General features: G+C 37.3%; 1 protein-coding gene across 11 annotated transcripts in view; it reads right to left on the reverse strand.

Moving 5' to 3' along the window:
- Positions 1 to 16,130, reverse strand: part of ARNT (aryl hydrocarbon receptor nuclear translocator) — a 61,871-nt gene that overhangs the window by 18,828 nt on the left and 26,913 nt on the right. For 6 of the 11 annotated variants that reach the window (XM_070497160.1, XM_014865362.3, XM_014865361.3 and 3 more), the window contains 5 exons: positions 14,320 to 14,364; positions 8,979 to 9,023; positions 6,442 to 6,486; positions 3,844 to 4,057; positions 948 to 1,161 (listed from right to left, as the gene is read on the reverse strand). In XM_070497160.1, the coding sequence (XP_070353261.1) occupies positions 948 to 1,161; positions 3,844 to 4,057; positions 6,442 to 6,486; positions 8,979 to 9,023; positions 14,320 to 14,364 (563 nt within the window). The remainder of the gene's footprint in view (positions 1 to 947; positions 1,162 to 3,843; positions 4,058 to 6,441; positions 6,487 to 8,978; positions 9,024 to 14,319; positions 14,365 to 16,130) is intronic. The other 5 variants (XM_070497162.1, XM_070497161.1, XM_014865364.3 and 2 more) reach the window with 1 other exon arrangement.

The raw sequence follows: 16,130 nt of genomic DNA on the forward strand, positions 1-16,130 counted from the left end.
GAGTGGAAAGTAATGTTGGCAAGCAAGACGCAAGGCTATATTCTTGGGTCTAATTATTTTTATACACATGCATGTAAACACACACACACACAGAGTGAACGTCATTGGTTTAAAAACAAATAATCTCATATGCTATAGGAACACACATCTATCTGAAGCCAAAACTGTTCCTCCCTTTATTATATAGAAATCAAAGGCAACTTTTGGGGAAAAGAAGAACTAGAAAAACGAAATCCATAAAAACATAAAAGAGGGGGAAACTAAATAACAACTTTCATATGACCGTAATGGACTTTTTGTCATTTTATTTTAATTACCAGTTTTGGTCTGCTTCCACTTTAAAATTTTTTCCAGAGTTGCTTAGGAGCAGATGTGACTTGTTTCCTTTAGCCAAACTCTGACAAAAGGACTGAAGAACATTAAAATAGAGCGGCAAAAAAAAATCAAAAACAAAAACAAGACAGAAAAATAGTACAGATACAAAAAAAAAAAAAAACGAAGGAAAGAAACTTTACACTGACTGACAACTACTCCCCTCTAAAATAAAAATCTACTCTCATAGAACCTGGTACAAAGCCAAAACCAAGCACAAGCATGTAGGAAAAATACCACGTAATTACCCACACAAATGAGACAGAAACATGGATAATTTAATTCTTTTAGAATGGAAAAAGTTTATTGTAGGTTTGTCTTTTACTATCTACACTAATATTAAGATTAAAGTAAACTTTTATATGAGCATTGTCACTAAGGAAACATTTTCTAAGGATGAACTACAAAGTGTATTATCTGAATGTGGATAAAAAGAACTGATTATATTCATTAAAGGAGGAAATTCTAGAAGCCCTGTCAGATTCAATGAACAAATTTAAGAGCTAAAACAACTCATCTGTCTCAGAAAAAAAAAGAAGGAAGGAATTCCCATTTTCCATCCACATAACTCATACCTGTCAGGGCATTTTCCGAAGTGGAAAGCTGCTCACGAAGTTTGTCCACATCATCCGGGTGCACCTGATCATAGAGTGTGCTACCAAACCATTCAGATTGTGGCTGGTTCAAAACAGGGGTCACTGAGTCAGAGACATATACCACCCGGCCTGTCTCACATGAAACAATAAACAGAAAGCCATCTGCTGCCTCCAAGATCAAATGTTTCAGCTCCTGCCCAAGGAAGAGAATAAAAGTTAATACTGAACTCTGAAAAACCACATAGTATTATTCATGGAAAGAAGTAAGACTCTTCAGGCCATATGTATCTCTCCATAAGCAGTTGCTGGCTCCTGCCTGATCCAAAGCTACAGCTTTGCACTCTAAATGTAATTACGTTCACTAACAAGGGCAGTTTTTTCCAATAGATATTTCCTCAATGTCTCTATGTCAGTATCCACCTCCTCCTCTTTACCTCATGACTCAAGATGGGGAATAAAAAGGCTTATCATTAACAATAATTGAGTTCTTGATCTCACCCCCTCTGGTCTCTTTTTAAGATGTGTTCTACAAATATTCCCACTTTTTCTCTTTCCCTTCAGATCTATTAATATGTTCAAGTTTTTTCAAGTCCACACAAATCTTCCCTCAACTTTGCCCAACTCATCTCTCTTTTTAAGTCCCAAGCCTATACTAAGAGTAATGTTATAGTCACTGGCTCTATTCTCTTATCTTTCATTTATTTCTCAATCCCCCTGCAATCTTCACTCTAAACCACTGCATTCCTGTTTTTTTCAGGTTACTAATGTCTTCCTTACTCCCAATTCAAGTCCCCTTTCCTGGGTCTTTATCATTTTACTCAATCTCTCTGCAGAATATGACAACATTGTCCATTTTATCCTTTAACTTTTATTTTCCCCTAGCTTCTATGACACCACACTCCAACTTCTGCATCCTTCCTAAATGTCTCTTCTCTGCTTCAGGCTCCCTTTCCTCTGTTTAAGGCTTAAGGTAGGCATTTCTAAGGTTCTATCTTAAGTTCTCGTCTCGACTTATACCGTACTCTCTCCCTGAGAAATCATATTCACTCCCTCTCACTATGAAAAGATACCCAAGTCTACATCTCTAGACTTGCCTAATTTTTTTTTCCTGAGCTTTAAGCAGACCTGAATTCCAAGTATCTGTTAAACATTTCCAAATAGATGTTCTACCAGAAACTGAATTTCAGTATCTCAAAACCTGTCGTTATCTCCCCCTAAAAAACAATACTCTGTGCTCTTCCAGTATTCCCTTTCTCACTTAACAGTATCACCTTCCTCTCAGGCTACAAATCTCAAAATCTAACTACTCTCTCCCACACTCCAGTGATAACTCAGCTTTATCAATTCTATTTTCCAATACTATGTCACTGTCATAGTCATCTTATGCCAAGACTAATGAAGTGGTTTCCCTGCTTTCACTCTCTCCAATTGACGCTTAAAATGCTATCACATCTACTAATACATTTTTGATGGCTCCTCATTGCCTAAAAATTAAAACCTAAATTATTTAACATAACACCTAAATATTCCATCATCAGGTCCAAGCCTAGCTTCCTATTATCTCCCAAGGCATGCTCAACTACCTAATTTTCCTTGAATAACCCAATCATTCTCACTAGGCTTTTGCTCAAATTATTCCCAATATTTACAAGATTCTCCCCTATTCTTTGTTTCCATATTTGCACTTATAAAGAATTTACTATTGCACCTCTATTATAGAACTGATTCTGTGTTTATATCATGATTTATTTATTTACATGTCTGTTTCCATCAGTGACTATCTCTTACTATTCTTTATATTTCTCTCAGCACAAAGCACCTAGTTATCCCACAAAAGGTGTATAACTGGAGTCTGTTGAATCAATATCTGTATGTGTACTGTTAGGACAAATTGATTATTTCAATGTACACATATACAAAATCTGTGCTCTCTGTGCTTTCATATAGACCATCCTATTTGGAAAATTCTTCTTACTGCTTTCCTCCAAACCACATTCCTTCCTTCCTTCTTATCTTTTGAATAAAAGGATGGTATTACAGGTCAATTTTTTTCTTCCTTATACTTCCTGTATTTTCCAAGTTTTCTTCAATAACCATGTGTTATTTTTAATAATCAAAACAGAGCATGGCTTCCTTACTCTTAGAAGTGTTTGCTGATCATTCTCACTCAGGCCTGAACACTCTATTCACTTCAGCCATCCTTCCAATATATATCTATCTAGTCCCATATAAACTAAGTTTTTAAAAAGGCATTTCTTCTCTGTATGCATTTTATCATTTTCACTTATGCGTGCATCCTGCCACTCACATATTCATATTCAGACTGAGTTTCTGAAAGGCTGGAAATGTTTTTGTCTTTTCTATATTTCTCATAGTGCCTCAAATGTAACAGACCACATCTCTAAGCAACAATGACTGCCTGTTAGACTCCTTTTATCACTAAAACTGGAAACTGCTTCAGGAGTAAGAAATAGATTTCTTTCATCTTCTATAACCCTAAAGCCAACGAAGAAAAGCGGCTCCATGGACATAGCCATCTCTTCTCCCTGTGATTCCAGTCTTCTTCTTTCACCTTGTAGGCTGTATTCATGAGTGAAGTTCTAAAATACCTATAAGCTTGCTAGATAGTTTTCACAAGCCTTTTCTACTTCTCATTGTTCCAATGCTAATAAATGTTATAGACAGGGATCAAAATTCACTTTTCCATGGTCAGAATTTTTCCTTAAGAAATGAATTCTTGTCTTTTAAACAATCTACAGACTCAGCTCTGCTTTGACTCCCAATATAATGCACTATTCAGAATTATGGTCATTACTCCAAAAAGATTAAAACTTTCAACAGATTCTAGACTCTCTGAGCTGTACATCCCAGAGACCTGATCAGTGAGGAAGGATGGTTTGTAGGTGCCATCAGTGGATGTGTTGCCAGTTCCTCGCAAGGACTTCATATGAGAAACCGCCATGCGTAAGATGGTTAGCTTGTCTGGTTTTCGAGCCAGGGCACTACAGGTGGGTACCATGTCTGAGAGTTCTGTGATGTAGGCTGTCATCTTGTTCCGTCGCCGCCGTTCAATTTCACTATGATTTTCCCTGCATGGAGAGAGAGAGGAGAAACCCCATGCAGGTGGTCATATCTGGCCATTTGGGAGCAGAGAGACTGATATTGATACCAACTGAGCTGCTAAAGAAATGTGGTATTTAGATTTAGGGATGCTTAAGTCTCAGAAGTTAGAGGAAGGTTTGCCAACCTTCTCATGCAGAACAAGCATGGAAGAGAAACTAACAAGGCAGACAGAGAATAAGCAGATCCCAGCAATTCCCTCTATCTCCTGAAACTTCACTTCCTATGTGAATTACTACTCCCTCAGAACAAAAGATATTTTAAGAAATGATAGTCTTAAAAAATGTTGATTTTAGGGGCCGGCCCAGTGGCGCAGTGGTTAAGTTCACACATTCTGCTTCGGCGGCCCGAGGTTCGCCAGTTCAGATCCCAGGTGCAAACCTATGCACCGCTTGTCAAGCTATGCTGCGTCAGGCAACCTACACGTAAAGTAGAGGAAGACAGGCACAGATGTTAGCTCAGGGCCAGTCTTCCTCAGCAAAAGAGAGGAGAATTGGTGGCAGATGTTAGCTCAGGGCTAATCATTCTCAAAAAAAAAAAAAAATGTTGATTTTATTCACTTAAGTTCCTGAAAGACAAATAACAGCTTGGCTGGGGCTCTGTGTTTACTAATTCAACTTTTTAAAGGCTGAAAACATAAAATATCCAATTTTTTCCAACACAATTATGTTGGTCAACAGCTGATACAAGAATTGATGGTATAGATTCACTTGGTTTATAAAATGTTGTTCTAAGCCTCTCTCTTATTCTCAACACCACGAGGCAGAACTGGAAGATTCTAAAGTTTTATTTGTCCCACTAGTGCACAAAGTTATATCTGCTCCATCTGAGTGTGGTGCCAGTGCACTGAGCTCAAGAGATTATAAGATACCATTTACCAGAGGTCCCTTATGGGTCCCCAGTTTGGGACAAAGTGAATTGGAGAGTGGAATTGAAATGGGGAGGAAGATGTGTAAAGGCCTGAAACAGACAATGTGGATCTCACCAGGGTAAGTAGATCACATCTCCAATACTGACTTCCTCAAAATCAAGACAGAATGATATCATTGTTAAAAATAATAATCCAGTAGTATTCAAACTGGATTTCTGAAAAGCTCAATAGTTCCTCAGTGTCTTCCATGGGGATGCCTCAAGGAGAAAACCAAACAACATGCGACATTTCTGCTTCTACTTGAGCAGCTTTGCTTTTATCTTTTTTATTTACTTCTCTTACCACTTAAGGATCCTACCTGAACAAAAGTTCTTTGTCAAAACAAAAAGAAAAAATAAAACAGCTAATCTAACATAAATCTCTCTTTTAATGAGAAGAACAAACTAAGGTCAAGCAGTTAATTAAGTGGCTTTTGCAAGGGCTGCCCTCATTCCCAATGAATGCAATGCTCTTCCCACCATACCAGGCCAAATCAGTTTTCTGAAGAGTGAGTTAGTAGGAGGCATGAGTTGAAATGGCAGCAAAATGAGCTTGTGGCCCAGCTAAGAGAGGTAATGATGGGGGATGGGGGGTGGGGGGCAGTAAAAATAGGTGTTGGTATCAATGATCTTTCTGCTACTGAGTCATCCCAAATCACAGAAAGCAGAAAAATATGGGCACAACATTTCTTCTGCAGTATTTCTACCTTAGCAACAACCAGCCTCCAAAGAGAACTCTAGAGTCTCCTTTCTAAATGGGAAAAAGGTCTCACCACATAGGTCCATGTTTAGTTACTTTGCCTGAGAAACATAAAATTCTACTCTCAAACTTAAAGCACCCATCTTCCTAGTATATGACAGATTTCTGACACTGAAGTCCAGAAGGCTAATCTTTTAAACAGCCACATCAAAGCTGCTAAAACTTTTCCAGGAAACTACAAAAGATTTAACCACTAAAGTAACACCAGTACTGCTGTGACACGGTAATCTATGCTGTGAATCTACATAGGAAAATAAGAGTGAGCCTTCTGGAGAGGTGTGTAGTAAATTTTTGAGAGGCCTAAGGACCAGGAACTACTTGCAAACATGGATATACGTCTTAGTTTTCTGATAAAAGAGTATTTCTCTGCTAAAGCACCACGTGGCACAGCTGCCTTGTCTCTAAAAGCTTTTTATTCTGTGAAACTTGGTGCTGAGATAAAAAGGAAAAGAGAAAATTATAAACTAATAGCAATTTCTTAAAACCTAAGTAAAGTTCCCTCAACTCATCCCCTTTCTGATGGGGGAAGCCAAGGTTCCTGTTAAAAACTTCTAAAAAATCTTGTCCTCTCTTGTCACAGATAAGGAAAAACACAGAGAAAGGGGAAGAAGAGAGCAAGTAAGAAAAAGGATAGAAAAAGCAGCAGCATCTGCTTCATCATGCTGAAAGACACTGTTCTCCTACCTGGCGAGTCTCTCTTTATCCGCAGAGCTCTGCTCATCATCCGACCTAAAAACAGAATTAATGAACTAAGCTAAAATTAAAATAAAAAGAAAGAAGGAAGGAAAGAGAGAAGAAAGAAGAAAGGAAAGGGGAAAGGAAACAGAACAAAACAGACGCACAGAAGAGAGAGGAAAATGAAAATACCGAGAGGAACCTTGCCTGTAACTCTACAAAGCCATCTGTTAGAATAAAGAAAAAGTAATTTACAGCACAAAGGTCAACATAAAAGTAAGGCCAACATTCATTATAAAGTAACATAATCCGAACATAGAAAGTATTTGCCAATAAATCTCTGTAGAGACCAAGGATGTACAGTTTGAACAAGAACAAAACAAGGGAATATCATTCTCACACACTGCTCCCAATCTGGAAAGAAAATGATATCCACATACGCTATTCTATAACAAAAAAAAATCAAAGAGTAAATCACAATGTCCAACAGTGATCACAAATACAATCTCTCTGTAATACACAGGCACACACACATGCATTCACAGACAAAAAAACCAACCAGGTTTCACTGGAAAAATTATATAAACAAAACTAAGAGCTAGGCTTCTGGCATAACCCCTATCATTGATTTGATCCTCAAGTAGTAAATTTCTATTAAGTCACTTTTCCATTTTCTCTGCAATAAAGTCACAACACTGCTGGATACTAACTCCTCCTCCCCTGGAGGGGGCTACAGAAGATTACCACTAAGTTTCTCTGGAAAACTGAAATACTGAAATGATCAGTGGCAACTGAAGAAACACCAAGGTTTTGGTGGGACAGTGTATCAGTAATTAATTTCATTTTAGAGATATATATATATATATATATATATATATATAAAGAAAGAAAGAAACATCAAATAAAATGTCTAAGTAAAGTATGACATATTAACAGGCTGAAAGACGATTTAGCTATTAAAAATGACAAGTACAATGACTTTATCAGTATATGGGAAAGCTTCTATAAAATGGTCAGCAGGAAAAAAAGAGACTCAAAATAACACAGTAACGAGAACCATGTGAAAATTTATATATATTGACTAGAATAGAAAGAGAACTGAATGATATTAAGTAGTTTAAAGTTTCATGTTCATTGAATTATTATAGTTCCTTAACAAACCACACATCATTTTTTTTTAAAGTTCAGAAAATTCACACATTTTCAGCTTTTGAAGACCCTGCACTGAATTCCCAAGGAGGATATGTGACGTGAACTACCTTAACAAATCATATCTTAAAAGAATGAGCTCTGTTGTTTGAAAGAAAGTTATGTATCTGAAATTTCTATTACTACTCTTCCTACTCCTACATATCCATAACCCGTTATCCACTCTAATATTTCTGTATGAAATTCATGAATGTATAAATATTTATACTAACTAGACAAATGAAGACTAAAATAGTTCAGGTCATGTTTTCACAGCTTTTTAGAATTTCAGTCAAGAGAGTGAACCTTCACCAATGCTGCTATTTGATGGCTTGACTTTCTAATGCAGTTTGAAAACGAATCCCCAAATATCTATGATTAACTTGCTCATTTTAGAGATGGTTCACATCATAAAGTGTTTACAAGCATCTGCTTTGATAAACAAATTCTTCAAAAACCTCTTAAATGCACTCCTTTTCTATTGCCATTGCCACCACTGTAGCACAGGCCCTCATAATTTTATAGCTGTTTTATTATTTCAACGGTCTCCTATCTACCTCCCTGTCTGTAGTGCCTCTCTTTAATCAATCCTATATACTACTACTAAAGAAAAATCTCCCATGTATATGTTATCCTCTCACTCAAAGCCTAGGATGGTATCTTACTGCTTCAGAGTAATTTTAAACTACTCTGACTGATATTTCTCAGCCTTCTACATCAGTGGTTCTCAAAGTATGGTCCCCAGAACAGCAGATCAGCAATGAATAAATAGTAAGTGTGCAGTTAAGCATTGGATTCTGGATTATTCATTTTTCTGAGGTGGTTGTAAACACAATTTTTAAAAAACAAATAATTTACTGCTTAGTAATATACAGAATGAACTTTCTAAAAAGAGAACTAATATCTGAGTTGAGAAAGATTTCTTTAATAAAAAGCAAAGTATTTTTCATAATCTTGACAGATAATCTGAATAAATTTATTTCAATCAAAACCCCAGTCCCCCAAAAAATTATGTCCTCATTTTTAACAGAATAAAACCATTATTTTACAGATTTTATAGACTCATTTAATAACAAATGCAACCAAGAAATCTGTATTGTTTGTGTTCCTGTGGACGCTCAGCAAGCACAATGTTTAGCTGTCTATCATATACATAAAAAACACCGTGTAAGATATACGATTAGTTTGAATCCATGTTACCTGAACGTAAACAATAATTATACTACTATGTTGCACCAGCTTTCAGAATAGGAGAGAGACTGGACAGAGAAACTAACTCTCATTGAGATAAAATTAAAACTCAGTATGCTTGAATTGCCTGGTCCCATAACATGGACCAAGACGTTCTACTACATTACCTGGCAAACCTCTCCTTGTCATTAGACATCTGATCGTCATCGCACCTGAAGGAGAAAAAAAAGGATTAGTCCAAAGCATTATACTTGTCCTATCTATTTCACTTTGAAATGAAAACTAAAAAGGGGTAAAAAAATTCAATAGGAAAAAAGCCAACAGAAAGGCATCACAAAGCAAGAGAGATAATAACAGCATTCCATAGAACTTAAAAAATCCATAACTATATTTTGTCAGGTTTCTGATGTCTCCTTTACCCATACATATCAGACACTCCAAAAAAAGAGGACGACCTCATGAGGACACAGCTAACTGCCCTGTCACACCACTCTGAGGTGATGAATAGTTTTGTTTTGTTTTTAATTATGGCAAAAAACATGTAAAACAAAATTTACTATCGTAACCATTTTTAAGTGCACAGTTCAGTAGTGCTAACTATATTCACATTTTGTGCAACAGATCTCTAGAACTTTTTCATCTTGCAAAACTGAAACTCTATACCCACTGAACACCATCTTCCCATCCCATCCCCTACTTTCTATCTCACTGATTTTGACTACTTTAGATACCTCATATAACTGGAAACATACAGTATTTATCTTTTTGTGACTGGCTTATTTCACTTAGTATAATGTCCTCAAGGTTTATCCATATTGTAGCATGTGACAAATTTCCTTTTTAAAGATTTTATTTTTTCCTTTTTCTCCCCAAAGCCCCCCAGTACATAACTGTGTATTTTTAGTTGTGGGTCCTTCTAGTTGTAGCATGTGGGATGCCGCCTCAGCACGGCCTGATGAGTGGTGCCATGTCTGCACCTAGGATTCAAACTGGTGAAACCCTGGGCCACCAAAGTGGAGCACACGAACTTAACCACTAGGCCATGGGCCAGCCCCGAGAATTTCCTTCTTTTTTAAGGCTGAATAATATTCCACTGGAAGTATATATCACACTTTATCTACTCATCTGTCAGTGGATATTTGGGTTGCTTCCACCTCTTGGCTATTGTGGAAAATGGGGCAATGAACATAGTGTGCAAATCTCTCTCCAAGATCCTGCTTTCAATTCTTTTGAATATGTAACCAGAAGTGGTACTGCTAGATCACATAATAACTCTGTTTTTTAGGAACCTCCATACTGTTTTCCATAGTGGTTGCACCATTTTACATTCCTACCCATAGTGCACAAGTGTTCCAATTCCCTCACATCCTCATCAACACTTGTTATTTTCTGTGGGTTTTTTTTTTTTATGGTGGCCATCCTAATGGGTGTGAGGTGATATCTCACTGCAGTTTCCATTTGCATTTCCTCATAATTAGTGATGTTGAACATCTTTTCATATGTCTGTCGGCCATTTGCATATCTTCTTTGGAGAGATGTCTATTCAAGTCTTTTGCCCATTTTTTAATTGGTTTTTTTTGTTGTTATTATTGAGTTGTAGGAGTTCTTCAGATATTATAGATATTAACCCCTTATCAGATATATGATTTGCAAATATTTTCTCCCATTCCATGGGTTACTTTTTCACTCTGTTTCCTTTGATGCACAAGTTCTTGAGAGGTTTAAATAATGATTTAAACAATGCACTCTATCCGTTTGATCAAGGAAACAGAACCCATTCATCCCAACAACTTCTATTTAACAAGTGATAAATCCTGTTTGCTACTACAGAAACCACAAAAGAGGATGTTTTGAGGAAGGAAAACCTAAGTCTAAAAACATTATTCTTTGGATGATCTAAACTTTCCTCTTCTCACTGCCAGAGGATACAGCAAAGATCTATCAACTTCTGGCAGAAAGTGCTTTTGGAAGATAGGTAAGTCTTATAAAATTTGCAGTTAAACCAGTTATTAAACTAGATCCAGAATTTATACTGCTCATTCACAGGCTATATAAATCCTCAACTAATGTGACTCCAGGAATTTTCAAAGTTTTTGAAAATAACTGGACAGCAGAAGTAGAATAATGGGCAAACATGGGGTATGGCGGCATTTCAGCTCAAGGACAAACAGTCTGTTTCTAGCACACAAAATATGCTATAAATCAGACACTACAAACTCCTAATGAAAACAAGTGACCTAAGCTGAAAAAAGAGACCTATAATCTACATAGTAACTTTGACTCTCAAGAATGAGTCTTCTACATCCTTGTTACTCGAAGTGTGGTCAGTGGACCAGAAGCAGCAGCACCACCTAGGAATCTATTAGAATACAGAATCTTGGGCCCTACCCAGAACTAGTGAATTAGAATCTTCATCTTATCAAGAGCCCCAGGTAGATTTGTACAAGCATTCAAGTTTGAGAAGCACAGTACCAGTAACTCTGATATTATACCTGGAGTTTCAAAACCTTGATATTCTTTTTTTTTTTTTAATTTTTTAAAAATTTTATTTGTTTCCTTTTTCTCCCCAAAGCCCCCCAGTACATAGTTGTATATTCTTCGTTGTGGGTTCTTCTAGTGTTGGCATGTGGGACGCTGCCTCAGTGTGGCTTGAAGAGCAGTGCCATGTCCGCGCCCAGGATTCAAACCAACAAAACACTGGGCCACCTGCAGTGGAGCGCGCAAACTGAACCATTTGGCCACGGGGCCAGCCCCCATTTTTTTTTTTTTTGGAGGAAGATTAGCCCTGAGCTAACTACTGCCAGTCCTCCTCTTTTTTGCTGAGGAAGCCTGGCCCTGAGCTAACATTCGTGCCCATCTTCCTCTACTTTATACATGGGACACCTACCACAGCATGGCATGCCAAGCGGTGCCATGTCCGCACCCGGGATCCCAACTGGCGAACCCCGGGCCACTGAGAAGTGGAACATGCCAACTTAACCGCTGCGCCACCGGGCCAGCCCCAAAACCTTGATATTCTTAAAAATTACTTTACAGATGTCGTCTGGAGAACATAACAAAATAACATTTGAACAAAGCAAACAAAAGAGATAATGAATTACAACTTTCAAAAGTAGCATCTACCACCAAGGAGATTTAATGTTGATTAACAGATACAATGCAAATAAGGCTTTCACTCATTGAGCCAAGTGGAAAATTCCAATTAAACAAGAAAAAAGGTATTGATGGTCAAACAAAGAAATTTGGTGATGCCTCTCTCACGCATCAGGATCCACTCGGTAAGATGAATTCTGACAGTCTCTCTTTATGGGTGAGGAAAGGACAAATGAACCTTTGTGGATTTGCATATAGTTTGTGACTATCTGATCTCGTGGAAATGGCAGCAATGACCCAGGGCTAGAGCTAATTGATATAAATAAGACTAGTGGTTACCTCTATCCCATTCATATCCACAACAGAGTTCCAATAGCATCTATATCATACATGGGGATTCTCAGTTGGAGGAATTCCCAATAGAACTGTTTGAAAAATTCTATCTTTCCCCAGAAATTGAAATCTCTTTTGCTCTTCATATTTATTGACACTCATTAAGTCTCAAGAGCTCTCTTAGAGAATTATTTTCTCCAATATTTTGCAATTATTTCTTTATAGTGGCCAAGGCACTGGTGTTTTCAAGAATATCTGGCAGGGTTCAGCAACTAGTCAGTAGACAGAAATACAAGGCTTAACTTTAAATATTACTAAAATTTTTTTAAAAAGGAAAAACAGATGTTAGTGACTGAACTATGCATTATAAAACTAAACAATGGCAAGCAATTTACAATATGGGCATCCTCTATTTAAAAACAAAAACTGGGGCCCGCCCTGTATCCGAGTGGTTAAGTTTGCGCGTTTGGCTTCTGCGGCCCGGGATTTCACCAGTTCGAATCCTGGGCGCGGAGATGGCACCACTCATCAAGCCGTGCTGAAGCAGCATCGCACATGCTACAACTAGAAGGACCCACAACTAAAAATAAGCAACTATGTACCAGGGGACTTTGGGGAGAAAAAGGAAAAATAAAATCTTAAAAATAAATAAATAAATAAAAACAAAAACTGAGGAGATTATGAGTGTGCTTATGTGCACATATATACATGTAAAAACACCAATATGCACTAAGTATTTCTGGAAGGATACTCAAACTGGAAACTGTAGCTGTCTAAGCGGAAGGGTTCTGAAGGTTTAAAGTGAAAGGAAGATGTACTTTTACTATACATAACTTTGCGTTGTTTAAAAATTTTGTAATAAAATATATTTATATTACTTTTAAGAGTTTAGTTTATAAACTAATAAGTAAATGAAATCTGGGCCCTCACATAATAAAATAATTTTTTAAAAAATAGGGCTCTTTTACTTATTTCTCAAATATTTGTTACTCTCCAATACAGACACGACCTAGGTAATATTTTCAACTTTGGGGGAAAAAAGGTAGGTTAAAATCAAGGTTATCTTCCTTCGACTCTTATGGCTTTCCTTATTTAAAAACAAAGCCAAGTTATTGGTCTTCAGCAAGAATAAGTATTTCCCTTCTCTGGAAGAACTCCATCAATATGCTGAAAACTCTATTTTCAGTGTTCCACAAAATTCATTACTCAAAGATACAAATTTGAATTCCTGCTCTGTAGACGTCAACAGGTATCAGACGGTACATTAATGACATCCCAACGAAAGACACCTAGCAATAACCACTCTCTTGTGTAGCCCCCTCCCACACTGACTCAGGACTTGACATATGACTTGCTTTGGCCAATGGGACATCAGCAAATGTCAATACAAAGCAGAGGTTTGAGAAACACTTAGCCTGGGACTTGCCCTTTGGATTGTAGCCATCACCATCTAAAGAAACTCAGTCTGGCTCCTTAAGGATAAAAGACCACAAAGAAACAGTGACCCAGCTATGCCAGCTGAGTCCAGCTCCCAGCTGAATGCAGTCTTAAGAGCCAGTCTAGGCAAGATCACAAGAATAACCACCCAGCCAATCCAAAGAATTGTGAGAAATAAAAAATCATTTTTAAGCCACAAAGCAATACATAACAGACACAGAAGGTCTGGTAAGCTTTCTGCCCTCTCCTCACTGAGCTCCTTCCTCTGGAGCTATTAACAGATGCTTGAAAATTTTATGGGGTACAATATAATAGGAAAATTTAGTTTTAGGATGAAGCACTCTCCTTAGGCCTAAGGACAAAAATAATACAAGTCAGAAATATAAAGATCATGAACTAATTTTTTTTTTTTGAGGAAGATTAGCCCTGAGCTAACATCCGTGCCCATCTTCCTCTACTTTATATGTGGGACGCCTACCACAGCATGGCTTGCCAAGTGGTGCCATGTCCTCACCTGGGATCCGAACTGGCGAACCTCAGGCCGCTGAAGTGGAACGTGCACACTTAACCACTGCACCACCGGGCCAGCCTCCACAAACTAATTTTTAATATCAAAAATCTAGAGAAAGTTTTTCAAAGTCTTACCTCAAAAATTTACTGTTCCCTTCTCCATCATCATCAAAATCCAACCTGGGGAAAGCCAACAATAAATATTATAAGCCTACTGATAATGCAGAACATTAAGAAATTAAAAATTCTCAACCCACAAACTACCTGAACACCCACCTAAATGGAAGAAGTAAAAGAGGAAGTGGACAGAAGTCAAGCAAAACTATGTTACCTCTTTCTCACTGTAACAAACTGGGCAAAAATGGGCAATCAAAAAAGAGTACTTACTGCTACCTTACATTTTCCTAGGGTAGCAGTCCACTTTGCCTAAGTTTTACATCAGAGTACAACCTCTACAAAAGGAGCAGAAATCCACTCAAAAAGATCAAGACAAAATTAATATGAATAATTCAGGTCCATTTTTCATTTCTATAGCGTACTAAATTATGTTGCTGGCTTTCTGAAATACCTTTCAGAACGGTGATGTTACATAAGCAAGCGATTTAAGACCTCAAAAGGTTGTTAAATAATGCTTCTTTTCTTCATTCATCTAATAAACCTGTAATATATGCTACATTCAAGACATTGTGCTAGACGAGGTGAAAATAAGATACCTGCCCTCAAGAGACTCTCTGCCTAGACAAATATAAAACAAGTGAAAATGGGAAAGTGCCATGTGAGGAGCACAATCAATATGCTATAGACTATCTGTGAAAGCAGAGGTGACTTTCATTTCAGGGGATTAGGGAAGATTATAGGTAACAAGGTAGGCCAATCTCCTATTAACATCCGTACTCTATTAAACTAAAATGTTACTCATGTTACCACATTAACCCAGTGATCACTCTTAGCATCTACTAGCAGGATAACCTGATATTATGGGCCTCTAGATGGGTTCTATATGAAGTACACAGCATCGGTCCTGAAAGTGTTCATTCCTCTTCCTCCCTACAGCCCTGATCACCTGTCAAAATCTACCTGTTTCTCAGTAACTCCATTTCTAAGAATCTATCCTAAAGAAATAACCCAAAATAGAGGAAAAGTTTATGTACAAAGATGTTCATTGAGAATAACATATAACAGTAAAATCTTCAAAACAATTTAAATGTCCCCAAATAGGAATAAACTACATTCCTTTATGTAACTATTAAAAATTACGTTTACACAGAATATGTAACAATATGAAAAAAAGGTTACTATACAATTAGATGAAAAAGAAAACAGGCTATACAAAACTACAGGAATACCTCATTTTATTGCACTTCACTTTATTACTGTGCTTTGCAGATATTGCGTTTTTTACAAATTGAAGATCTGTGGCAATGCTGCAACAAACAAGTCTATCGGTGCCATTTTTCCAATAGCATTTGCTCACTTTGTGTCTCTGTATCACATTTTGGGAACTGTCACAATGTTTCAAACTTTTTCATTATTATTATTTGTTATGGTGATCTGTGATCAGTGATCTTTGATGTTACTATCGTAATTGTTTTCGGGTGCCATGAGCTGCGCCCATGTAAAATGGCAAACTTAATCAATAAACGTTGTATGTCCTGACTACTCCACTGACCAGCCCTTGTCCCATCTCTCTCCCTCTCCTGAGAACTCTCTATTCCCTGAGACACAATATTGAAATTAGGCCAATTAAGAAGTCTGCAATGGCCTCTAAGTGTTCAAGTGAAAGGAAGAGTCACAGACTTTAAATCAAAAGCTAGAAATCATTAAGCCTAGTGAAGAAGGTAGTCAAAAGTTGAAAGAGGCTGAAAGCTAGGCCTCTTGTGCCAAACAGCCAAGTTGTAAATGCTAAGAAAGAGTTCTTGAAGGAAATTAAAGGTGCTACTCTAGTG

Source organism: Equus asinus, chromosome 25, assembly GCF_041296235.1.
Source record: "Equus asinus isolate D_3611 breed Donkey chromosome 25, EquAss-T2T_v2, whole genome shotgun sequence".
Classification (NCBI taxonomy): Eukaryota; Metazoa; Chordata; class Mammalia; order Perissodactyla; family Equidae; genus Equus; species Equus asinus.